Genomic DNA, 25,643 nt, shown 5'->3' on the forward strand with positions numbered 1-25,643 from the left:
AAAATATGAGACCTATTAATCATCGCTTGGTTTATGGTATTTTCCATAGCTTCAGGCAATGCTTGTGTTTTTGTGAAGGATATAGTTGCCTTTTCGTATTGCCCTTTTTAAAAGATCAAGTCGTATACTCAATACATAAATTCCCAATACTTGAGACAGGGACAAAACTAGGCATCATTTCACCTGGGTCAGAAACCCAGTTTGGTTCCCTCTCACGTGCATTTGTGTACACACACACATGCAGGTTGGGAGCCTCAGTGACACCCCTCTAGAGGCTTCACCTGGGGCAAAAGACCTGGCTAGTCCCACCCCCACCACACACCCCGCCGTAGCTAAGGCTCTGCTTGGGAATTTTTCCCACTGGACTGAAGGCATTCCTTGGTAGACCCAGAAAGCCAAAGGCCATTGCTCCAGGGTAGTTTGCCCAGTAACAAGAACAATCCATCATTTCCAAGCAGAAAGCAGGAACAGCAAATGTTCCATTGCAGAGCTGAAGGGGCTGGCTGAAATTTGCCACTGCCATAGGCAGTGATGTTGTCGTGGTTTTCCTAGGGTTGAATCTGAACCAGTTTCGGTGCATTGGATACTTTTTATGGTATGTGAGCAAGTTGTGGTTGGTGCTCATGATTGCTGCTACTGCAGAAAGTAGTAGTAGTAGTTGTAATTATTCCTAATAATAATAATAATAGCTGTCAACCTTCCCTTTTTTTTTGCGGGAAATTCCCTTATTCCAGCGCCATTTCCCGCTGCTTCCTGCTACTATCCCGGATTGTTAGATATCCCGTAGACTGTCCCCGGGACAGGTGAGGCTGCTGATCCCTTATTTTCGAAGCTGCTGATCCCTTATTTTCAAATCTGAAAGTTGACAGCTATGATAAGAATAATAATATATCCTCCCCTTCCTCCTCAAGGAGCCCAGAGTGACAATTGTACTTGTTCCTTGTGCTCGATGGAATGTCTATCTTGTCAATGTCGCTTTTGTATGATATTGATCAACACACCTTGGGGAGGGTTTTTTGAAACGGGAGGTGTTGCTTGTGCCAAATGAACATAACAAGAAGGCCCCTGCTGGCCCTGATCCAAGGCCCACCCTGTTCCCACAGTGGCCAACCAGATGCCTATGGAAAACATGCAAGCCAGGTCATAGTCCTCTCCTGCTATTTCGCGTCAAGTGCTCTCAGAGGCATGGTGCTTTTGATCTTGGAGGCAATGCCAATCTGCTTCTTCTGCATTTGCAGCATACCAGCCTCCCTGCTGTCATGCCCCTTTTCCTCCTGTTAAGTGGGAGCAGCCCATCTTGGGGAAGCTAGCAGAGTGGCTCTGTCCCACCCGGTGACCCACTTCTACTTTTGGGTAAGTGTACAAATAGTGGCTGAGAGCTGCACGTTAAAACTTTGCAGCTCAGAACATCTTTGCCCTGCACTTTGACCACTATTACTTTACCCTTTGCCAAAGAGATAAAGCTCAGCTTTTGGTATGCACTTTTTAAAAAAAGATTATGTAAATAGTTGACTTATCTGCAGGCAGATCTCAGCAGTGCTTCTTTAGCTTCTGGCCGATGATGCTTTTGCAAACCTGCAGATAAGCTCTCGAGAATAAATGACTGGTTGCCTCTCTGAGATTAGGATCTCGAGACTCACCAAACACAAAACGAATAATTGGGGCTCCAGCGTTGGGTATTATTATTATCACTCTAGTGTGATCTTGGCCCGCATTTTATTAGAGATATCATAAATGCAAAAGATGTGAAATGAAGCAATAATATAAAAAGCTGAGAGTGAGTTTTGGCAAGCATGCTTTCGATGTGGTTGAGCAGATTCATGCTTCCGACAACAACTTGTAGCGAAACTGTTTAGGCATTGCAAACCAGCCTTAAAAGTGGCTACTGGAAGAAAATGGTTGAATTGCATCAATCGTTTTGTTTGAAAAATGGGGAGGGCGTCCATGGGGGAAGAACCCAGTTGTCCAACATATGAGGAATCCAACTGTCTCACCTCTAAAGGTCTCACATAGTACATTTAAAAGGTGCACACAAAAGTTTCCCCCTCTGTGTGCTACAGCAACACAGTCAGCGGGAGGTCAGGTGAGCAGTACAGCACCACTATACTGTCTGCTACTGGACAGTTCTCTAAGATAGAAAAGTCATTTACAAAGTGGACCAAAGCATAAAACTGAGGATCTCAGGAACTGTACCTTCAATGCCTTTGGTATGGTTTGGCCTTCAGCACATGCCCGGGAGATGTTGCTATCTGAAATGAAGGGCAAGATGGCATCCTCTTCCCATTCCATGCAAAGAAGCCAGCTGGGCTGAATCTTACTTAACAGCACTGGTGATAAAATAGCATCCTCGGCTGCACCTGAAGCAATGGACTAGGTTAGGGAGCAGGACATGCTGTGTATTGTGGTGGAGGGGTGTGGGTGTGTTTGCTTAGGAAGTACAGCTGTAGGGCTGCCAACGTTGCCTCCAGTATTTGCCACCTGAGGCTGCTACCTCCCTCTGTGCCTAATGGTAGGGCCAGCCCTGCTGGGGTTCTTTTAAAGACTGGATTGACCCACTGGCGGGGGAAGAGGAGTGCGGTGGGAGCGCACCGCCCCCAGCAGCGCGATCCCAGTGGGGTGCCATCGTGGCTGCACCCCCACACGTGTTGGGCTCCAAGCCCCTGCAGGCGGCGCGCCATGCCCCCAGGATGGGCGCCACGCCCCCAGGACGAGCGCCAGCCCCGCCCCCCGGTGCCAGAACATGAAGCTCCTCCCATTGAGCGGTTTCTAAAGGTGCAGGGCTATGCAGTTAGCTCACTCCAGACATTATCCATGGAAGTCAGTGGTGTGGCTTCTACTGCTAAAAGGAAGTAACTCTGGATGCAGCCAATGAGTGGATTACTTTTGCAGCTCTTTGGATTCCATGTTATATGAAGGTTGTTTTTGATGCTGTGGGCACGCCATTTATGTAAAGCGGTAGTAAACATTGCATCATGCTCAGCAAGGAGAAGGAAACGTAGAATCATTATTTAATTGCCCCTTTTAAATACCTTAAAGTTATCCGGTCAGTTTGAAGTTTCCATGCGTCCCGTCCAGAAAGCCGGGTATATGTTCTTTCATCTCCTGGTAACATTTAAAAGTACTGTTCTTGTTCTGCAAGTTGGCATTTGAAGCTGTGATAGCAAGCCTTTTGACAGCAGCATTTATTTCTGACAGCTTAATTACCCATGGGTTCCTAACCTTTGAGTTGCGGGGACTAATGACTGCACACACACACACACACACACACACACAGCACAACCGTGGTATGACAGGACACTCTCCTTTCACTGAGCTTTCTGTAAGAGCTGAGCTGGTTGGTTCCTCAAGAGCTAACAGGACACAGCCCAAGGCATTTTCCCTGACTGATCAGAGCAGCAAGTGTACTGTCTGCCTCAAGTCAAGGTTCATAGCAGTGCTCAAAGCCAGGAAAGTTATTTTGGCACCTGACACTCAAAACCAGAGTTAAGCCTTAACCCTGTTTTTGGCTGTTAAGCTTTGTACTACGAGGCAGGAAAAAAGCACCTCACAAACGGATCTCATCCCCATGTCATCTGACAGTAAGAATGCAATGATCATAAATTAAATGACAAATGATTTCGTCACATTTTATTGTTGTTGTTGCTGGTATCCGTCTGTCTCGAGAGACAATGGAGTGCGCTTTTGGGGGGGTGAAGTCAAACTGTTGCATTAGTAGCACCAAAGTGACCTCCCCAGGGCGCAACCTGGGCAGTGTGCATGGAGGTCCTCGGCTGCCGATCAGTTATGTGAGGTGGCTACCTCACTCTGCCTAATGGTAGGGCCAGCACTAAGGCAGAGATAAAATCAGGGGTTGGCAAACTAAGGCCCACGGGCCGGATCAGACCCAGTTGCCTTCAGGATCCGGCCTAGGGACTGTCCGTGGATCGGCGTGGGGATTCTCTTCGTTCGGGCTGTGCCATTTCCCCCCCTGCGCCATTCCATTCCCCCCTCCCTCTCACACACTGCGGCGGCACCTCCTCCCTCCCTCCTCCTGGCTTTTCCCTACCCTGCCTAGAGGAGGAATGGGGCTCCGCTGAGTTGGCCGAGCACCATTTTAAATAGCCCCTCTCTGGAGCCAGCCCTTTCGTACTGCTCATCTTCCCTCAGCCACCGCCACCTTGGTGCTCCTGTGAGCCAGAGAGCGGAGTGGACGAACTCGCTCTGCCTACTCACAAGAAGCAGCAGCAGTGGTAGTTGTGGTGGTGGTGGTGGTGGCAGGAGCCCCAGGGAAGGTAAACACAGCAGTTGGGGCTGGGGCTGGGGGGTGGGGAGGAGGACTACTTGCCGCTCTTGCCTCTTCTTCCAGCTCCGCCCCCCTGGCGCTACTTCTCCAGCCCGCCACAAGGTCTGAGGGACAGTGGACCGGCTTGCAGCTAAAAAAAATTGCCGACCCCGGCTATAACTCTTGGGTGTGTTTTCATGGAAAGGCAGGATATAAATTCAAGGTAAGAAATGATGTTTGCACGTGCCATAGTTCATAAAAAATACTTGGGGCAAATCAAACTGAAACGCACTCCTCCCTATTCAGCTGTGAAGCTCACAAGGCAAGTAGAATTTCTCTTATTGTGGACTCAGTGCTGCTCAGTGCATGCATGTTTTGGTAGTGTCCACATGACTGTGGTTACCTTCAGCTAAATTTGATCCAGATTTACCATTTCCAAATCCAATAAGCAAAAACCACCCAAACAAATGATAATTCTGGATTTAAGGGGAGAGGGGATGGAGGATGGCATTTTGACAAATGTGATATTGTTTGGGCACTTCAAAGAACCTGCACCAAGTGCACAAGAAACTGCCATGTGAACCGGCCCCAAATCTCTCGGTATAACCAAATTGGCAGGGTTGTTGTAAAAATCAAATGGGGAGTGGTAAAATCCATGCCGGGCACCGTGAGCTCCTGGATAGGGAAATGTGATGGACAGAGAAGCCAAAGAGCCCAGAAACTTTGAGATTCAAAACCTTTCACAGACAATCTAGACTTTAATTAAAATCTGCATATGAATAAAATGAAATAAAATGGGGAAGAAAGCATGCTTTCTTTGTTTAGAGATGAGGTGCGCACATGCACTGCAAGACATACCAGTTTCAGAAGAAGCACTCTCTCAGCGGCGTGAGAGAAGGGAAAATGCCTCTTCTGAGATTGTGGCAGCCGCTTACATTGTATTTTATACAGTATTAACATTTATGGGCTGGAGGGGTTGGCAGTGTGTTGCCTGGTAAATAAGAGGCACCATTTTTAGTCATGCTTTTCCTTGATTAATCTAGCCATGTAACCAGCTAAACCCTGATTGATAGCTTTGTGGATTTTAAAAGTGGGGAGAGAAGCAGCTGGTTTTTGCAGAGAATTTGATTGCAGCTGATATAAAGGTAAAGGTACAGGACCCTTGGGTGGTTAAGTCCAAGCAAATTCGACTATGGGGTGTGCGACGCTCATCTTCGCTTTCAGGCCAAGGGAGCCCGCGTTTGTCTGCAGACAGCTTTCCCAGATCATGTGGCCAGCGTGACTAAACTGCTTCTGGTGCAACGGGGCACTGAGACGAGTGCCAAAGCACAGAAACGCTGAAATATAGCCCTTGTGGTGGGGGGAAAGCTTGTAGCTTAGTGGCAGAGCAGTACCCTCAGTATCTGCAGGTGGGGCTGGGAGAAAACTATGTCGGGAACCCTGAAGATACACCTGCAGGCAGTGGGTCAATGGTCTGAGTCAGTATAAAGGAGCTTGAGAACTTAGTTCGCAACATGAGCTTCTCCTGATGGCTCTCCATACTGGCTTCTCATGTGCCTCAATCAAATAATAGCTTATTTTCCATCATCCAGCAACACACACTTCTCTCTTGTATTCCTTCCCTGGAGCATTTTAATTCAAAATGGCTGATAATAATAGTGGGCGACCAGCAATCAGTATCATAGAAGTGTCCCCTTTTGCTGTAGATGTTGGGGTGGGGTGGGGAACCTTCTAAACGCTACTTAGTGGGCCTATTGTGTCTGTAATCTTAAGCATCTAAGGCTATTTAAGGCATTGCTGAGGTTGCCGAACAAGTACATTTGTTGGAGAAATTAGTTTGGGAGGGGCCTTGCATGTGATTATACACACGAGTGTATTTCTTTATGATGAAGCTTTTGCGATTCAGTTGGCTGCTTCTGCAGAAAATTTATCTCTTTAACCTGCGGTATTCCCAAAGGCTCAGGTAGAGACTTAGTTGGGCTTGGATGTCTCCTGCACATTTACCTTTGAAAAAGAACAAATTCTGCAAAATGTTTTTGATTAAAAAAAAATGCTGTGCAGCACAGATACAATGGGATGTGGACTGCTTGCATGTGCATAGGAATATTTTCCCCAGTGTCATGGGGTGGGGTGGGGTGGGGGGAACCCAAGTGTTCCTGTATCAAAAACCAAGAGGACTCTAGAAACTAATGGGAGATTTGGGGCAATCATATGTCAGCAAGAACCAACCTTTGCTCTTCCTCCTTTTCCAGGGAAAGCAATCAAAGTCTTCAGTTAAATATAGTTTTCCATTTCTTGAATACGAGCTGCCTTTAACCCCAACTTGGGAGAAAGACGGGAGAGAAAAATGACTGCCAGCAGTGCTGGCCCTAGTATTAGGCAGAGTGGGGCAGTCAACTCACCTGGGAAATGCTTCTTCTTTGGGGATCACTCGTAGCCGAGTAAGATTGTCTTCCATAAACACGGTTTTAACAATGAGTCCGTAAGTGACTGTGGAGGCCAATCATGGATCCGCTTGTCCTTCCACAGTGGGGACATTGGTTTCCGGGTGGGAGTTGATCACTGTGTGGATTTGCCAAGCGTGCCTTCCTCTTAGCACGTTTCTCCCTTTCGTTCTGAGTTTGAGTGTCTTCAAAGCCCATGACACCTTTGGTAAAGGCTGTTCTCCAACTGGAGCGCTCGCAGGCCAGTGTTTCCCAGTTGTCAGTGTTTATATTACATTTTTTTAGCTTTGCCTTGAGACAGTCTTTAAACCTCTTTTGTTGACCACCAGCATTACGCTTTCCATTTTTAAGTTTGGACTAGAGTAGTTGCTTTGGAAGACGATCATGAGCCATCCGCACAACATGACCAGTCCAGCGAAGTTGATGTTGAAGAATCATTGCTTCAACACTGGTGATCTTTGCTTCTTCCAGTACACTGATATTAGTTCGCCTGTATATGCTAGAGGGTGGGCAGCAGCAGTGAGAGGTTGGTGCCCTCAACTTTCTGAGTTAGTCTGCTGCCCTCAGGTGTGGTAGAGGATGACGACCCATCATTATAATCCAGTGTTGTAGTAAAATTCAGCTACAAGTCCAGTTGGCTTCCATACATTCTCTCTTTCTGTGTGTATCTTGTCCTTGCCTCAGGTATTAAAGTTTCTTGGGTCGGCTCTGCAAAGTTTTATAGGGCTTTTTAGGGAAGCACCAACAACCTGAGTTGAATGCTCAGGGATGAATTGGGAGCCAGTGAAGTTTTTCAGTACCAAAAAAAGATGTGTTTCACTGAGTTCTCTGGGACTTGATCCCAAGTAAGCATGCACAGGATTGCAGCCTTAAAACAGAATAGTTTGCCTCCTTCATTGTTGTGCCCTCAGGTCAGCACACCTGTGCTGCTGGGCCTGTGCTGTATAAAGTGATTGCCTCTCCTTGTTTCTTAACAGGAAAACAGAGGCACGACCTAAGGAGACAACAGGCTGAAATTATGAATTAAGTGCCACTCCCTTAAATAGTGGGCACAGGTGGTGAGCAGCAACTTGAATGAGGCCCAGATGGGGCCATTGAGAAATGAGATATTGGCATGCTTGAGGGAAAACCCATGTTTTTAGAAATGCTATCTATATAAATAAAAGGGCAGGGGGAGAAAAACAACAACAAAGTTGATTGAGCTTGTTCAGAAGCCATAGGATGCTGAAAAGAAAGTAAAACTGGACAACTGGGCTTTGGTGGGGATCAGAAGGCCCTGTCTGAACTCCGTACAGCTTACAATACACTGGAGGAAGGTATGGCTGACTGGTAAGCAGGCAAGGATACGACCTGCTTGGAGGCGAGGACACATTTTGTTGCTGGTCCCATTCCTTGTACAGTGGTACCTCAGGTTACAAACGCTTTGGGTTACAAACTCTGCTAACCCGGAAGTAGTACCTTGGGTTGCGAACTTTGCCTCAGGATGAGAATGGAAATCGTGCTGTGGCGGGAGGCCCTTTTAGTGAAAGCACGCCTCAGGTTGAGAACAGTTTCGGGTTCAGAACGGACCTCCGGAATGAATTAAGTTCGTAACCCGAGGTACCACTGTATTTAATTCCTACTTCAGATCACGGTGCCATCAGAAAACAGCAATCATTTAGTCTCCCGCCACTTTTGTCAACATAGAGCTCACCTTTTTAATGAACATCAATACTGATGTCACTTGACTGCTTTTATGCGATGCAGTATGGTTTTTAGCACTCGGTGGGGTTAGTTGTGACTGGCAATATGTTCTTTGTCCAGTTTTCTTCCTTTTATGGGTTTTAATTACCACGGTTGATTGATTTTCTTAAGATTAAATGGTTTTGAACTGAGTAATGGTGCATTGCCCAGAGGATGTGAGATTATGAGGGATAAGGCAAATACAACAGCTAATTTAGAACAAACCATTTTGAACTCAGTGAGATTGAGAACATTGTCCCCATTCCAGAAGACCCTTGTATTTGTACTGCCGGAGTGCAAATTATTACTTCTCAATAGCTTTTACAGTCAGTACAATTATTTTCTCTTTCTCCTTTTTCTTTGTCATCACAGGAGCAGTTCTGAAAGGAGGAAGGAGAAGTCGAGGGATGCTGCAAGGTGCAGGAGGAGCAAGGAGACAGAGGTCTTCTATGAGCTGGCCCATGAACTCCCTTTGCCTCACAACATCAGCTCACACCTGGACAAAGCATCGATAATGCGCCTCGCAATCAGTTTCTTGCGGACACACAAACTATTGTCTTCAGGTAAGCTTTGTAAAAGCAGAGATGTCTATGAATGGTGGTGTTATGTACTGCAGTTCTCACCCTGGGCCAGCAGGGGGGATACTGTAGATAGTTATGCAAATAATGGATTGAAAGTGACGTTCAGTGATTGGATAGTTTTAGAAAATTGTTACAGTTACGTTGTACTGGAGCTCTATATAAGCAGGCTGACTGAACCCTTCAGTTCAGTTCTGTTCTGGCCTGTGAATAAACAAGAGCTGTTTGAAGAATCGCTGTGTCGTCTGATATGTTCACCCACAACTTAACAGGTGGTGTGTTGTCCAGTGACAACTGGCAACCCATCGCCTTGTCTCAGGTCCACCAAACTTCCCATTTGGGGAGCATGGGCCCCAGTTCCCAGGACCTTTCAGTATTGTTCAGTGGTGTAGTGGTCAAGCAGCAGAATGTCTTGGGCTGGCCCTGTTCAAGGGCAAATTACTTTGGGAGATTTTTCAGAAGGAAAACACTGAGTGGAAGGATCCATTCCACCACACATTTTATCCACCTGCAACTACTTTTTGGTGGTGGTTGCTGTTTTGTTTGTGTTTGTTTTTAAAGATGGCAATTCCAAGCCTAGGAATTTGTTTAAATTTATACCCAATTTGTTCCCCACTCCTGCCAAGTTGGCTGTGGAGGAAGGAAAGGTCTATACTGGTAGTACATACATAAAATGAATGCATTGCCCAAGTAACAAATAAAAGACAAATAAGACACACATACACAAAATCAGCATTGCTTCACAAAGGCAAGGCATACACCTAAAAATAAACCCGGACCAATGTTAATTAAAACCAATTAAAAGATTTTCAAGCTTGAGGAATTTCTAATCTAATTAAAATGCCAGAGATGGTAAATCACAAAAGATTTCCATGCTGGGACAAGCATATCTCAATCTTGTGTGGAAAAGACGGTTGCATAACTGCCTTTAGAAGGTCTTCGCTTAAACAGGATAGCATATAAAGGCCATTCGGTCTCTCTAAGTATCTATAGCTCATTGCTGGTCATTTCCATAGTCTGCAACCCTCTGCTGTGTGTGCATGTCTCTCTGTGAAGGCAGGAAAAACAGCTTTGGAGATTGGTTGGCCATTTCCTTGAAGTGCCAGAAGTGTTTCATGTCTTGTTATCTTTGCCATCTGTACAGCTGAAAATGATCTTATATTTCCATTCTGCCAAAGAGCCCTTGTATAATTCAAAAGCTTGCATACTTCTATACCAGCAGAAGCCTGCCCAGCAAAAGAGAATGCTAACAGAGGTGTCTGATGAATGGGATTCTGGAGAAATCTGATATGAAAGGACCTCATCTACACCTCTTTTGACTAGTATGCAGATTGAAACATAGTCATCTTTCTGATTTCTCACTCACTTTTGCAATGCAATTTCCTGGTCCAAAACTTGTATTGAGGTGCGTTTTGAAATGTGCATTTTGAAATTTAACATTAAATGTGTATTCTGAGATATAATAATAATAAGTTTAGAAATGTGCATTTAAACACTGAGCACTGCCATATGCGGAATCAAACCATTGGTCCATTGAGCTCAGTATTTTCTACACTAGCCTGGCAGCAGCTATCCAGAGTTTCAGGCAGAATTCTCTCCCAGTTCTACCTCAAGATGCTGGGTATTGAACCTTCTGCATATTTTGAAATAAAAATACATATTTAAATGTTTTTTTAAATGTTTCTTTAAAAAAAATCCTGCACAGATTAATGCGGAAACAAGAGGGAACAGATTTATGAATATGCACAGACCGGAAACAGACTGAATGATCCACCCTAATGGCTTGATTAGCGCTGCTTGCAACAGAGAGTAGGTTTGTGATATGGCCTAGATTCCCTGCCCAATAAAATCTAGTCTGGCTGCCTTAATGCATCAGGCGGAAAACCACCCACGTTGCTCAGCACAGGGGAGCCATGCAAAATGGAACTTGGTCAGAGAGAGTGTTTGTTTGCTTATGCATGTGAACCTCATTATTCAGAGTGTTTAATTAGAGGTTTCCATGCTGGTGTTTCTTGGGCAAGTAACATGCTGTCAACAGAGTCACTTGTCATGCACCATGCAATGGATCCCGGGTAAGGATCCATAGTCCATTGGCACAGCACATGTTCTGCATGCAGAAGACCCCAGGTTCTAGCTGTTGTGTCTCCTGGTAGGACTGGGGGAAAATCTTGTCTGGAGAGTGGCTGCTGGTCACTGTATCTAGATGGACTACCTAGATTGATTAGGCAGGTTCTTCTGCCCTCATGACCACCTGGCAGTCCACATCCAGCATAGAAATCGGGACTGTAACCCCTAAAGTAAGGCTTTGGTGAGATGATTAATCTCGGGATTGTGGGTTCAAACGCCATCTTGGGCAGAAAATTTCTGCGTCGCAGGGATTTGGTCTTGCTAACCCTTGTCTTCCCTTCCAACTCTGCATGGCAGGAGTCACCAACACTATAGACAGCTGCTAGAGGGGAAAATACATATTCATTGCATCATCCAACACTGGTTGGGTTAAAAATCTATGACACTTTTGCCAGATTGCCAGTCCCACGTCAAGCATGGTATACGTCTGAATGTTCCATTTACCACCCCCCTCAAATATTTCCAGAAATAACGAGTGATGTGAATTAGGGTTTTTTTTAAAAATTTTTGAAAAGTTAGCCTCCAATCTTGGGAATTAATGCCCCTTTCATTTAGTTAAAAATAAGATCGTAGGCAGATGTTATTTCGAATCGGAGGATTGCGTCACCCCTTAGGCTAAGTGGTTTAATGCATCGAGCAGGGAGGAAATTAAGACAGTTTGGATTAAAACAATAACAAACCATTATTTCCTGTTCTGGAGTGTGCATCCTCTTTCAAAGTTCGTCCTTTGCTAAGTTTGGTCTGCCTGTTGATTTCCCCTCCCAAAGTTACATAGCTAGTTGGATAGCTCCAGTCTGTAATTCGTAATTCTATCAGTAAGAACATTCAGAGATTCAGGAAAGCTTCCCTGGCAGTGACTGTGTATTGTGCATTAAGTCAGTAGAGATTATTATCCCAGGGCTGTAGCTGTTTTACTTCTTAAGGCAGGTGTGCACAACCTTTTGGATTTCCCCCTTCCTGGTGATGGAAGACCTTTTGACCCAGCAGAGGCTTCTGCCCACAGGAGGGAAGCAATTTTTGCCAGTTCCCCTTCCTTCCTGCAACTCACCTCCCCCAACCCTCTGGAACAGATTTTGGGGGTGCCCAGGGAGCTGTGATAGTAGATGCTCCTGCTGTGTGAGAGCAAGGGTGCTAACTGGATTCCACTCACTTCTGTAATATGCATTTCTCTCAAAGCCAGTATTTGACTGTCGCTTACTGGTTCCTTCGTTGTTATTGGTTTTCTTGAGCTGTAGTTGCAAGTCTTGTTAAAAGTTTGAGGCCCCCAGAGAACAGAACAGAACAGAACAGAACCCAGAGACGCAGAAAAACATTACTATATCTATTGGTTTATGTGGTGTACAATCAAGTGTGATGTGTGTTTCTCCGTTTTTGAACTCAAGCCCCCTATTTAATTCCCTATCTATGGGACGTGGGGAATCAGCAGAGCAGCAACCTTTCCCTAACACCCTAGCATTCTCTCCTAGCAAACCTGACATCTAAAAGTTGGATGTCATGTTTTGAATAGGTTCCTATGGCCATGGTGTGCCTAGATGTGATCCTTATTCTTCAAAACCACATGTATGGGTAACAAATGTGTAGATCAGGACACAGTATTGTGCATTGGCCTTTATTGTCTATAGGCCTATATATTAATCACAAGTGCATTCTCAGAGTGTGTATCAGTAAAGGTAAAGGGACCCCTGACCATTAGGTCCAGTCGTTGCTAACTCTGGGTTTGCGGCGCTCATCTCGCTTTATTGGCCGAGGGAGCCGGTGTACAGCTTCCGGGTCATGCGGCTAGCATGACTAAGCCACTTCTGGCGAACCAGAGCAGCGCACGGAAATGCCGTTTACCTTCCCGCCGGAGCGGTACCTATTTATCTACTTGCACTTTGACGTGCTTTCGAACTGCTAGGTTGGCAGGAGCAGGGACCGAGCAACGGGAGCTCACCCCGTTGCGGGGATTTGAACCGCCAACCTTATGATCAGCAAGTCCTAGGCTCTGTGGTTTAACTCACAACACCACCCGCGTCCCTGTCAGTACATACTGCAAAAACCTTTCTCCCTCCTCCTCCTCCTCCTCTCTCTCTGTTTGTGTGTGAGAAATGCAGTATTTTAGAAAAAGTCCGGGCTGGCTGGAATCCTAGATATGCCACACTGCAACATTTTTTGCATGTCCTACTTATGAGAATTTGTCACCCAAGCTACTGATGTAGAACACATTGTGGGAGGGTTGCAACAGAACCAATGGGAAGTCAAAGCGCCTGGCATGATCTTGAGCATCACATTCTACAAAGATAGGAGATGTCTCCATAGCTCTTGAGTTCAAAAGGTTTGAGAAACACTGACCTAAGCAGTCCAGATAAAATCTTCCAAATGATATCTGACCAACAGAGATGGGTAGGAATTCTCAACAGAGTTCTCATTTAAAAGTAATAATAATAATAATAATAATAATAATAATAATAATAATAATAATAATAATAATTTATTATTTATACCCCGCCCATCTGGCTGGGTGTCCCCAGCCACTCTGGGCGGCTTCCATAAAAACCAAAAATACAGTAAAATATCACACGTTAAAAACTTCCCTGAACAGGGCTGCCTTAAGATGTCTTCTGAATGTCAGGTAGTTGTTTATCGTTTTGACATCTGCTGGAAGGGCGTTCCACAGGGCGGGTGCCACTACCGAGAAGGCCCTCTGCCTGGTTCCCTGTAGCTTTGCTTCTCGCAATGAGGGAACCGCCAGAATGCCCTCGGCACTGGACCTCAGCGTCCGGGCAGAATGATGGGGGTGGAGACGCTCCTTCAGGTATACTGGACCGACGCCGTTTAGGGCTTTAAAGGTCAGCACCAACACTTTGAATTGTGCTCGGAAACGTACTGGGAGCCAATGTAGGTCTTTCAAGACCGGTGTTATATGGTCTCGGCGGCCGCCCCCAGTCACCAGTCTAGCTGCCGCATTCTGGATTAGTTGTAGTTTCCGAGTCACCTTCAAAGGTAGCCCCACGTAGAGTGCATTGCAGTAGTCCAAGCGGGAGATAACCAGAGCATGTACCACTCTGTCGAGACAGTCCGCAGGCAGATAGGGTCTCAGCCTACGTACCAGATGGAGCTGGTAAACAGCTGCCCTGGATACAGATTTAACCTGTGCCTCCATGGACAGCTGTGAGTCCAAAATGACTCCCAGGCTGCGCACCTGGTCCTTCAGGGGCACAGTTACCCCATTCAGGACCAGGGAATCCTCCACACCTGCCCGCCTCCTGTCCCCCAAAAACAGTACTTCTGTCTTGTCAGGATTCAACCTCAATCTGTTAGCCGCCATCCATCTTCCAACCGCCTCCCTAGTTCATACTTTCTGAAACACTATAAAAATTGAAACACAGCCGATTCACATTTCTCTGAATGTTGCAGTGCAGTTCTCTAGCCATGTAATGTGTGCAGAAATGCATATAACTATGGTAAGGTATACATGAAATTGCATGTTAGTGAAAACCCCATACAAAAAGGCATTATATTGGGGAAAATAGCTTTGCTTTTAAACTGTGTGCATGGGGTATTGTTTTTTGTTTGTTACTACGTTATGTATTTTTGTGTTTTATGTTGTAAAGTCTCTTGTGATCCTCAGATAAAGGGTGGTATGGAAATTTAAGAAATAATAATAATAACAACACAAAAATCGTAAAAAGTGTACATTAGACAAGATTGCACACACCTGTGTGAAAATGAGAATTTTGCTGCTCAGTTTTCATGAGGATTTTTTTAAAAATTGCAAACTGATGTGGTGAAGTGACGTTAAAAGTGGAAAAATGAAAAATAGGGGAGAAACTGAAATCGACAGGTTTGATTATCTCTACTCATCAGCCTGAGAAGTATCCCACCCTTCCAAATCAGCAAATATACAAATAGTCAAAATGTTATGTCCAGCTTTATCTTGTATCAAGCTCTCCCCTTCCTGTTTAGTCTCATTACTTCCTACACCCACCTTGCTGATTTAAGTTAACATTTTTTACTTAAAACAAACAGACAAAGACTTCAAGTTTATAGTTTTGTTTTGTTTTTTGAAGCAAACATTTGGACTCTTAGAAGTACGATCATGCCAGATTTACACACATATTTGCTTGGGTGGGGCGGGGGGGCAGGGGTATATTATTTAACCAACAAAAAGCAACCATTGGCAAATTTGGTATAGGGAGTTCATTTATCAATTCAGCTCAAACATTTTCAGAACAAGTTATATCACATCACGTCTTCATTTGAGAAAAGCTGGTAGCTGAGTCTCCTGAAGTCCCACCCCTCATAGGAGCCAACTTCTAGGGGCCCCCACAATAAAATATTTGAGGGAGCTGGGCCCACACCAGGTTAATGGGCATTCCCATTCAAATGGTGTGTGTGTGCACTGCATCATGTGATTGATTATGTGGGGTGGGGCTTATTTGGGCCCCCACAATATTTTATTCAGGTTGGCACCCCTGCCACTCCCCACCTGTATTTCAGCTTGCCGAAGAGAAGAGGGGAAATGAGTATTTAGAATGAACCTGTGCTACTTTTAGAATGGGTTTTGTATCCTATGTGTGTTCCACTGAAGTCACCTGAAGGTCTGAAACTGTTCTTTTTTTAATCATTTCATAATAGGAAATGCTGGTCCCATGCCTTGGAGTTCAAAAGAGTGCAACATACCAAGCGTTCTTTTATTCTGGTTCCTTCTTTAGTTAGTAACATGTTTCCTTTTGATTTTTCACAGTAGGCAGCTCTGTGCAAGAATGCTGGGAAGGAAGCATTAGGCCTGGTAGTCTGCCGGCTCGGCTGAGATTAGTATTTCAGGAAGCTAACGGGAACAATAGCTGTAGAATATTGTTCCTATTTTCTTCATGGTGTACTTGGGGGGGGGGGAGTCTTTCTGTTTTTTTCATCACTTTGAATGGTTGAATGACGCTCAGAAATCAACAGAAATTCAACACACAGAAATTTACCCAGCGTGTTGTTGTGCAGTTCTGGGGAATGGCTCAAAATTTCTCCTTGCCATGTGAATGAAGGCATAGGCCCGGGGCCCTCTAGATTGCAAGCATTCGATCCCTTAGTGTGGCAACACCCAAATTTGGAACTCCATACACATCTTAACGGATAGCTCAGTTGGTAGAGCACGAGACTCTAAATCTTAGTGTCATGGGTTCAAACCTCATATTGGGCAAAAAGATTCCTGCATTGCTTGAACGAGATGACCCTTGTGGTCCCTTCCAGATCTATGATTCTAATACAGTGGAACCTCAGGTTACATACGCTTCAGGTTACAGACTCCGCTAACCCAGAAAAAGTGCTTCAGGTTAAGAACTATGCTTTAGAATAAGAACAGAAATCGTGCTCCGGTGGCGTGGCAGCAGCAGGAGGCCCCATTAGCCAAAGTGGTGCTTCAGGTTAAGAACAGTTTCAGGTTAAGAACGGACCTCCGGAACCTCTGGTACTTAACCCGAGGTACCACTGTATTAAGAAGGCATTTTTTGCTGTATTGTTTTCGGCACCTGCTACTTACTCATTTCGGCAAACCAACCCAGGTATGCAACATTAGACTGTGATTGTAACATGTGATTTTAGTAAGCATATTTGTTTCAAAATTACTGGTTTTATTTTATTATTTTTATGTAACTTGTTTTCAATGTTTGCTTTCACCGATGCTTTTAGTGAATATTTTAGCTTGCCTTTTGTAAACCACTTGAATAAAAATAGGTGCTGTTGGACTACAGAGCCCATCAGCTCCAGCCAGCATGGCCAGTGGTTAGGAATGATGGGAGTTGCAGTCCAACAACATCTGGGGCCTAAAGGCTAGCCTCTTTTGGCATAGGTACTGTGCTTGGTTGGGTGGGGAATGATGACAGCCTAGCAGTTGACCGACAGAATAAAACATTCAACACATGTTGAAGTCAGAGTGGCATTTGATGTTCTGAACTAGCAGGGTGAAAGGAAGCATGAGTGAGCCATCTTGTCTCTTCTTAGGTTTGGTTAGAATGGAGAATGGTTTGCCCTCCAGATGTGGCAACCACACATGCCGAGCAACTAATGTGAATGTGACCTTTTTACCTTTGTGGCATGGAAAGAGTTTTGTCTGAAGGCCAGACAGAGAGGCTTGGACAACAGAAGATCCAGGAGGATCCTCTTATGTTCTTAATAAAGGCAAGAGGAGCGAAATCTTCACCAGAGAGGAACGATATGTTCCCCAAGGCTCACTCCTGATTGGAAACTGTGGTTTGTAAGGGGAACCAGAGAGGCAGTCCACAACTAATGCTAAGCAACACTTCTTGGCTTTTCGGGGTTCAAAGTGAATGGGCAGTGTGTCGGTGCAGACTCCCCAGATGCTCCTATTTTGCTTCTCCTCTGACAACCTCGGCTTCACATTGCGTCTCAACCAGGTATTGTGGTTTGTTACTCACTTGGCAAGTCAGGATCAGCTACCCAGCAGCAAACCATGGTTTTGGGATAACTTGTGACTGTGGGTTACTGTTACGTGTGAACATGGCCAATGTTTAGTCTGAGTCAGGCAGTTAACTTTAGAAAGTATAGAGTAAGGCCCACGGGATGCCACCCTTTTCAGCTTGGACTAGACAAACAAAGTCTATGTTGAGACAGTTTTTCCTGGAGACCATTCTTAGTAGACCATTCTTTTTTTAGTCTCGTTTAGTCTCTTTCCCCCTCCTCCCCCCACCTACTTCTTTTCTTTCATATTTTCTTGAACAGGTGGAGGAAACTGGTGGGTTATTTCTGTGGCTACAGACAGTAAAAGTAATAGGAAAGACTAGGAAACAGACAGGAAGCTCTTTCAGAAAAGGGAAGGCAGTCAGGGAGATGGCCTGAGCTTGTTTCGAGAAAAGATCCTTACCAGAGCCAGAAAGTGGGTAAGGAACAAGGGAGATGTGTGTGAAAAACAGTTTTTTCTGTGTGGTTTAAGAAACATCGGGGGGGGGGGGTTTGGCAAAACGGACCTGTTTGTAATTTATAATATGCACTCTACAAGATTGCGCCTGATATAAGGATCAACCTGAATATTTCAAGGATAGCCCAAGGCATAACACTTGTTGCCGTCTTGGACTTTATTGGCTGTTTTTGGCTCAGTGAATATTCTGTTTGTGGGGGGGACGGGGACTGGCATGCAGTCTAAGACAGCAAGCTTATGCACATACACCTGGAAGCAATCTTGCAAGTGCAGGAGGACTTAATTTCTAGTAAACATACAGAATGAAGATACACATCAATACATCAATCAAAATATAAATGTGAGGAGTGATTAGGTGTCCTGCCCCCTCATGTGTTACCCCCGCCCCATGGGAGAGTTGGTAATCAGATTAGCTATAGTACATTTACCAGTTTTGATCAAAACTTGGACCAAACTCTGTTGCACTTGCAATTTGGGGGTGGACCATAGCTCAGTGGCAGAGTATCCGGGCTCAGTCCTTGGTGCCTCCAGGTCGGAATGGGAAATACAACTGCCTGAAACCCTGGAAATCTCCTGCCAATCAGAGAAGACATTCCTGAGCTTGATGGACTGAGGCAGGTTCTCAGGTCCTTATGCAATTGAGAACTTCAGTGTGGTCAAAACAAGTGGTGTTAAGTCAGTGTGCAGTGACTTACTATGTGTGTGGAAATAAGTCTCCCTGCTCATTGGGATTTATTGCAGGTAAACATGTCAAGAATTGTTGCTTTAATTCAGGTGTGGCTGTTCTGTGGCCCTTCAGATGTTGTCAGAGTCCCAAGTCAACATGGTCAATAGGGAGCAATGATGAAAGTTGCAGCCCAGTATCATCCGGTTAGTCATCCCCGCTTCAATTGCATTTATACTACTACTGTAAGATGAAATCTACAATCCATTTACTTTGGGGCATGAGCAATGGAATCTGGAATTATCCAGGGCTGTTGTAGCGCAAAGACAATCGTATATTATCAACGTTTTTGTGAGCCTATAAAACTCAGTGGATTTGTAACTGGCTGACTGACTGAACCCAAAGGGTGCTCATCAATGGTTCCTCTTCATCCTGGAGAAGAGTGACTAGTGGGGTGCCACAGGGTTCTGTCTTGGGCCCGGTCTTATTCAACATCTTTATCAACGACTTGGATGATGGACTCAAGGGCATCCTGATCAAATTTGCAGATGACACCAAACTGGGAGGGGTGGCTAACACCCCAGAGGACAGGATCACACTTCAAAACGACCTTGACAGATTAGAGAACTGGTCAAAAACAAACAAGATGAATTTTAACAGGGAGAAATGTAAAGTATTGCACTTGGGCAAAAAAAATGAGAGGCACAAATACAAAATGGGGGGCACCTGGCTTGAGAGCAGTACATGTGAAAAGGATCTAGGAGTCTTGGTTGACCACAAATTTGACATGAGCCCACAGTGTGACGCGGCAGCTAAAAAAGCCAATGCAATTCTGGGCTGCATCAATAGGAGTATAGCATCTAGATCAAGGGAAGTAATAGTGCCACAGTATTCTGCTATAGTCAGACCTCACCTGGAGTACTGTGTCCAGTTCTGGGCACCACAGTTCAAGAAGGACACTGACAAACTGGAACGTGTCCAGAGGAGGGCAACCAAAATGGTCAAAGGCCTGGAAACGATGCCTTATGAGGAACGGCTAAGGGAGCTGGGCATGTTTAGCCTGGAGAAGAGGAGGTTAAGGGGTGATATGATAGCCATGTTCAAATATATAAAGGATGTCACATAGAGGAGGGAGAAAGGTTGTTTTCTGCTGCTCCAGAGAAGCGGACACGGAGCAATGGATCCAAACTACAAGAAAGAAGATTCCACCTAAACATTAGGAAGAACTTCCTGACAGTAAGAGCTTTTCGACAGTGGAATTTGCTGCCAAGGAGTGTGGTGGAGTCTCCTACTTTGGAGGTCTTTAAGCAGAGGCTTGACAACCATATGTCAGGAGTGCTCTGATGGTGTTTCCTGCTTGGCAGGGGGTTGGACTCGATGGCCCTTGTGGTCTCTTCCAACTCTATGATTCTATGATTCTATGATTATAATAAATACCAGTTGTAAGTCCTGCTGCTATGTAAGCAGGAATCTTTATATTTCTTAAGTGTCACTTTTTGAACAAAATGACATGTATACAAAAGCATGTTGGTGCTTCTGCACATTGGATTGCGGAGTTTTGGGTCTGGATCATACCTGAGCCGTTCATTCTTGCAAAAAGAGAGCCTGGTTTTTTTAGCTCTCCGCTACATTCCAAGAAGCTGGATGGAAGGAAGTGAGCCAGCATCTGCGGAAATGTGTTCTGGCCCTCTGGAGCTATGCACATCCTGACAGTGGGAATCAATCAAAGCTTGTTTACAAAAGATATTTTTAGCACAAAAGGCATATTTTCTTTGAAAATTATGCTAGGCATTTGCTGTAAAGGGACAATGTCAAATCGGGCATTGATTCGTGTTTGGGGTTATTTTTATTTTTTTGCACTTTTCACTTACTCTACATAACTGATAAGGTACAAGACATCGGAAGCTGCTATATTGAGCCAGGTCAATGGCCCATCTGGCTTAGTATTGTTGGTGCTGACTATCAGCATCTCTCCAGGGTTTCAAGCAAAAATCTCTCCCAGCCTTACCTGGCGATGTTGGAGATTGCACTTGGGACCTCCATGTGCTCCACCAGTCATAGAATCATAGAATTGTAGAGTTGCAAGGAACCCAAGTGTCATCTGGTCCAGCCCCCTGTAATGCAGTCAGCTATGGCCCTTCCTCTTAATTGCTTTCTCTTAGCAAAACTATAGTTTTAGAAAGCAACTAAACCAAGGTTCGAGGTAAAGTCTAGAACAGGATGGTCCGACACACAGCCTGTGGGCTGCATGCAGCCCTCCAGGCATTGTTTGGCAGCCCTCTACAACATTTGACACCCAGCCCTCACACTGCCTTCCCTAAGCAAGGCACTAGGGGAAGGGTTGTAAGGGCTCTGACATGGTCCTAGAGAGCTCCCGTGTCCTTCCCAAAGTCTAGCTAGCACTTTCCCAGCTTGGAAAGGAGGTGGGAGGGCTCTAGGAGCCTGCCAGAGCCTCACGCTTCCTTCCTGAAGTCCAAGTTAACTAACAATTAATTATAATGATTATATAAATAAATGATTATATATAAAACAGAAAAAAACAACTATAGCCCTTTAAGGCAGACAAGAGTACACAAGGTTGCTTAAATTTTCTCCAAGAGAAAAGCTTTGATCAAATTACAGTGGTGCCTCGCAAGACGAAAAGAATCCGTTCTGTGATTCTCTTCGTTTAGCAGTTTTTTCGTCTTGCGAAGCAAGCCCATTGACAGATTAGTGCTGTTAGCGCTATTAGCGGCTTTTAGCGGCTTATCTGCTGATCGGATCAGCTGATAAGCGGCTTAGCGGCTTAGAAAAAGGGGGGGAGGGAAAAAAACCAGCAGGAACTCGCAAGACATTGTCGTCTTGCGAAGCAAGCCCATAGGAAATTCGTTTTGCGAAGCACCTCCAAAACGGAAAACTCTTTCGTCTAGCGAGATTTCCGTCTCGCGAGGCATTCGTCTTGCGGGGCACCACTGTAAAGCCTTTGGCTTATTGCTGTTGGAATTGAGGAGACAAAGCAGATTTCACGGTGGTTCAGCCCCATAAACTGGAAGCGGTGGGTGAACATAAGAATAGCCTGCTGGATCAGGCCAAGGACCCATCTAATCCAGCATCCTGTTCTTGCAGTGGCCTTTCAGATGCCTAAGGGAAACCCTCAAGCGAAGAACAAGAGTGCTCTCCCCTCCCGTGGTTTCCAGCTACTGAAGACTGGGGAATGGCCAATGTAACATCCATTTTGAAAAAGGGATCCAGGGATGGATGCTGGAAATGGCAGACTAGTTAGCTGTCTCTGGAAAACTGATGGAAAGCATTGTTAAAGATAACATAGCCAAGCATGTAGAAGAACAAGCCTCACTGAAGCAGAACCAGCATAGCTTCTGCAAGAGCGGGCCCAGTCTCACTTAACCTAGTAGAGTTCTTTGAGAGTGTCAAGAAGCATATTGTGAATTTCAGAGTGGCTGTTGGAGCCATTGTAATGAACTTTAGTAAACCCCAGCAGAAAATGAAACAGCTCAACCACCCATCCAGCTTTGCTACAGTCAGCCTCTTAAAGCAATTATGATTGACTTGCACTGTGCCCAGATAATTTGCTAATTACATTTTGTAGCAAATTTTGACATATACGCTGTTTGGGAGAGCAAAAGGACAAGTGAGGCATTTTCATAATTGAAGTTGTTCATTCGCTTTTTCCATTCAGTGACGCAAGGACTATATGCTCAGAAGTATGGAAAGCTAGCTTTAAGTTGTCCAAGGACACCACACCCAGGTGTGCATGTTTGACACCTGTCTGACACCATTTGTCTATGTAGCTCAATTTTAGGAGCACCATAGGTAAGGATCTTGTGGCCTTCCAGATGTTGCTGGACTTCCATCACCCTAAACTATTGACCATGCTGTCTGGGACTGATGGGAGTACCAGTCCAACAATATCTGGAGGGCCACAGTCTCTCCACCCTGGTCCACAATGACAGAGATCAAGCAGCTTTTTAGGGTTTCAGAGAGCAGCCTTTCTTAGTCCTACCTGGACATGTTGGGGATCAAACATGGGACCTTCTGGATGCTCCACCACAAAGCTATAGTCTTTCCACAAAGGTTCCAGGCCAACACTCCATTATACAGTAAAACGGATGACACCCAGCTCTACCTCTCTCTTAAATTGGAACCAGTGAGGGCAGTGAAGGTCCTGTGTGAATGTCTGGAGGCGGTTGGAGGATGGATGGCGGCTAACAGATTGAGATTGAATCCTGACAAGACAGAAGTACTGTTCTTGGGTGACAGCGGGCGAGCTGGTGTGGAGGACTCCCTGGTCCTGAATGGGGTAACTGTGCCCCTGAAGGAGCAGGTGCACAGCCTGGGAGTCATTTTGGACTCACAGCTGTCCATGGAGGTGCAGGTCAATTCTGTGTCCAGGGCAGCTGTTTACCTACCTGCCTGCAGACTGTCTCGCCAGAGTGGTGCATGCTCTAGTTATCTCCCGCTTGGACTACTGCAATGTGCTCTACTTAGTGTCAGATCACCAACATCCATATTATTATTATTATTATTATTATTATTCAGCTAGCAGTGTTTAGGAGCAGTATCAAGCTATGCTACAGGGCAGTTGCTTCAGCACATATCTGATGCAACTGAGGCCCATCACCCCAGCAATCTTTACTTGAGTCCCTGGCTGAAGAGCTTTTCTGAGCAAATCTATATGCAAAAGTAAACAGAACAAAAGGACTTGAATAGACTTCTTGCATTTGACCAGCGTTGCTTTTAGACTACAAGTCTAAACAGGGTTGGAACCTAGAGTAGTGGAAAGGTCATACTTATCATGCAACTTGCTGTGTTATGTGACCTTTGCTCTGTAAAGAGTTTGTTTTGGCTAAACACTGACGGCCTTAAAAGTAGCAGAGCAATACATGTATTGGTATATTTCCTATTGACTTTAGCAGCAGATACTTACTCTATAGCAGTCATCAGTTTTGGCCCATGCACCAGTGTAAACTCCTTTTCCGCTACTGTTTATACGACCAGGTAGTAATGGCTGAATCTGGAAAATGTGGCTTTTGTAAGTTTCTTCTTTTTCAGTTCATTTCTCCAACAGTTTGCAATTATTTTAAAAAGTCCTCATGAACATTTGTCAGTATTTGGTGTGCAACATGCTATTTTCCTTAATATACACATTTTGGCAAACCATTTCCCAGAACATAATGCATTTTTGTACATTATTTTCACCAATACAAACGGTTCTATGTAGACTTTCCACTAATATATGCATGTTTGTTCACATATCCTTTGGTTTGAGAACTGCATTTCAAAATTCGGAGATGTGTGAATTCCAAAAGGATAGCAGTATTTGTGTGTTGTTGCAAGAAGTACAAATTTGGGAGGTTTTTTTAAATGCAAATTTGTCATTAAAACTGAAAGGAACTCCCCAATCCCCACCACCGAGTGATGATAGTTGCAAAACACAGTTTACTGTTACATATCATTCCAACAAACCTTGGTTTGTACCTTCTGTACCAACCAGGACTGCCAGCCACATATTGAAATTCTGGTTCAGAGCCCCAGTTAACTACAAAATATAGTTTGCTAGTTAGGAAAACAAAACAGGCCCAACTAGAGCAGGTTGAAATAGCCATGTGATCTAGCAATCTGTTCTCACAATGGCCAACACTAAGAACACTTTCCCCCATTTGTGATTCCCACCAAATGGTATTCAGAGAGGCATACTGCCTCTGTAGAACGTATTGTGAGAGTGATTATGTTGCACTATCAATGGGAAGAGCTGTTCTTATATTTTACATCCGCCTTCGCCAACTGAGTATCCTCCAGATGTTTTGGACCACAGCTCCCATGAGCCTCTGCCTTCATGGAAGGCACCAGGTTGGCGGACACTGTTCTACCTTTACCAGCCCCCAGAGTATGCTGACAATCCAATTACTTTCTCAGCGCTTTGGTTGCATCAGAAAAGGCTGCTAGGCATAGACAGATTGACCACAATCCAGAGAGAGGTACTTTTGGTTCTTCAAAGTCCTGGACACACCCAACATAACCTTTTTGTCTCCCCACCCCCTCCCACCCCACTTCAAAATCAGATGGCTGCATTGCACACAAAGGCGCCTGTTCCCTAAACACAAATCGAAAGACCTGCTGGGTGCTTGCTAAATAATCACGTGGCTCTCTAAATCACAACCTCAATTCGTTCCAACATTACCTAGTGCAAGGAATCTCTTCCCATCCCTGGCGAATAGCTCTCATTGAGTGTTAAGAGTCAGGAAACAGATTGGCATTTAACAGTAGGTAGGACCCAGCATTTCAGTGAATAAATAAATAAAAATCCAACTGCAAAACAAAATCGTTGTTGTTGCAAGACTGAAATTATCATTGGAAAGCAAAAACCAGCCTATCTCAGTGGCTTTCAGCTACTTGGTGGGAATCATCAAATTGGAGGTTCTTGATAGTTGAACTGTGGAACTGCCTGTTGCAATAAAGAAAGCTAGCTACTTAACATGCTCGTCCCCATAGCAGAAACTCAACACCAAAAAAAGAGGACAGCCGAGGACACCGTCTTGCATGAAACGTGCATATTTTAATTTACAGTCATACCTTGGGTTGAAGTAGCTTCGGGATAAGTATTTTCAGGTTGCACGCTGTGGCAACCCGGAAGTAACAGAGCGTGTTACTTCCAGGTTTCGCCGCTTGTGCATGCGCAGAAGTGGCGACGCGCAGACGCGGGTTGCGTTCACTTCTGGATGCGAACGGGGCTCCGGAACGTATCTGCTGCCCAGGCAGTCTGCTGCCCAGGCTTTTGTTGCCAACCTGGATGGCTTTAAAAGAGGGTTAAGCAAATTCATGCACAATAAGGCTATCAGTTGCTTATTGTCCCGACGCCTATATTATCTTCTGTATCAGAGACAGTACCAGCCTCTATATACCATTTGCTTGGGATCACACAAGATCATGAGAAGATCAGGCC

At 45.0% G+C, this 25,643-nt stretch overlaps 1 protein-coding gene across 6 annotated transcripts in view; it reads left to right on the forward strand.

Annotated features, from left to right (window-relative positions):
- The window catches only part of EPAS1 (endothelial PAS domain protein 1), a 134,037-nt gene that overhangs the window by 59,879 nt on the left and 48,515 nt on the right, over positions 1-25,643 (forward strand). For all 6 annotated transcript variants that reach the window (XR_014523537.1, XR_014523538.1, XR_014523539.1 and 3 more), the window contains one exon: positions 8,800-8,990. Coding sequence is in view for 3 of the 6 variants with exons in the window: in XM_083494287.1 (XP_083350413.1) it covers positions 8,800-8,990 (191 nt within the window). In the remaining 3 variants the exon portion in view is untranslated. The remainder of the gene's footprint in view (positions 1-8,799; positions 8,991-25,643) is intronic.

The sequence above is a fragment of the Podarcis liolepis genome, assembly GCF_965112155.1.
Source record: "Podarcis liolepis genome assembly, chromosome: 3".
Classification (NCBI taxonomy): Eukaryota; Metazoa; Chordata; class Lepidosauria; order Squamata; family Lacertidae; genus Podarcis; species Podarcis liolepis.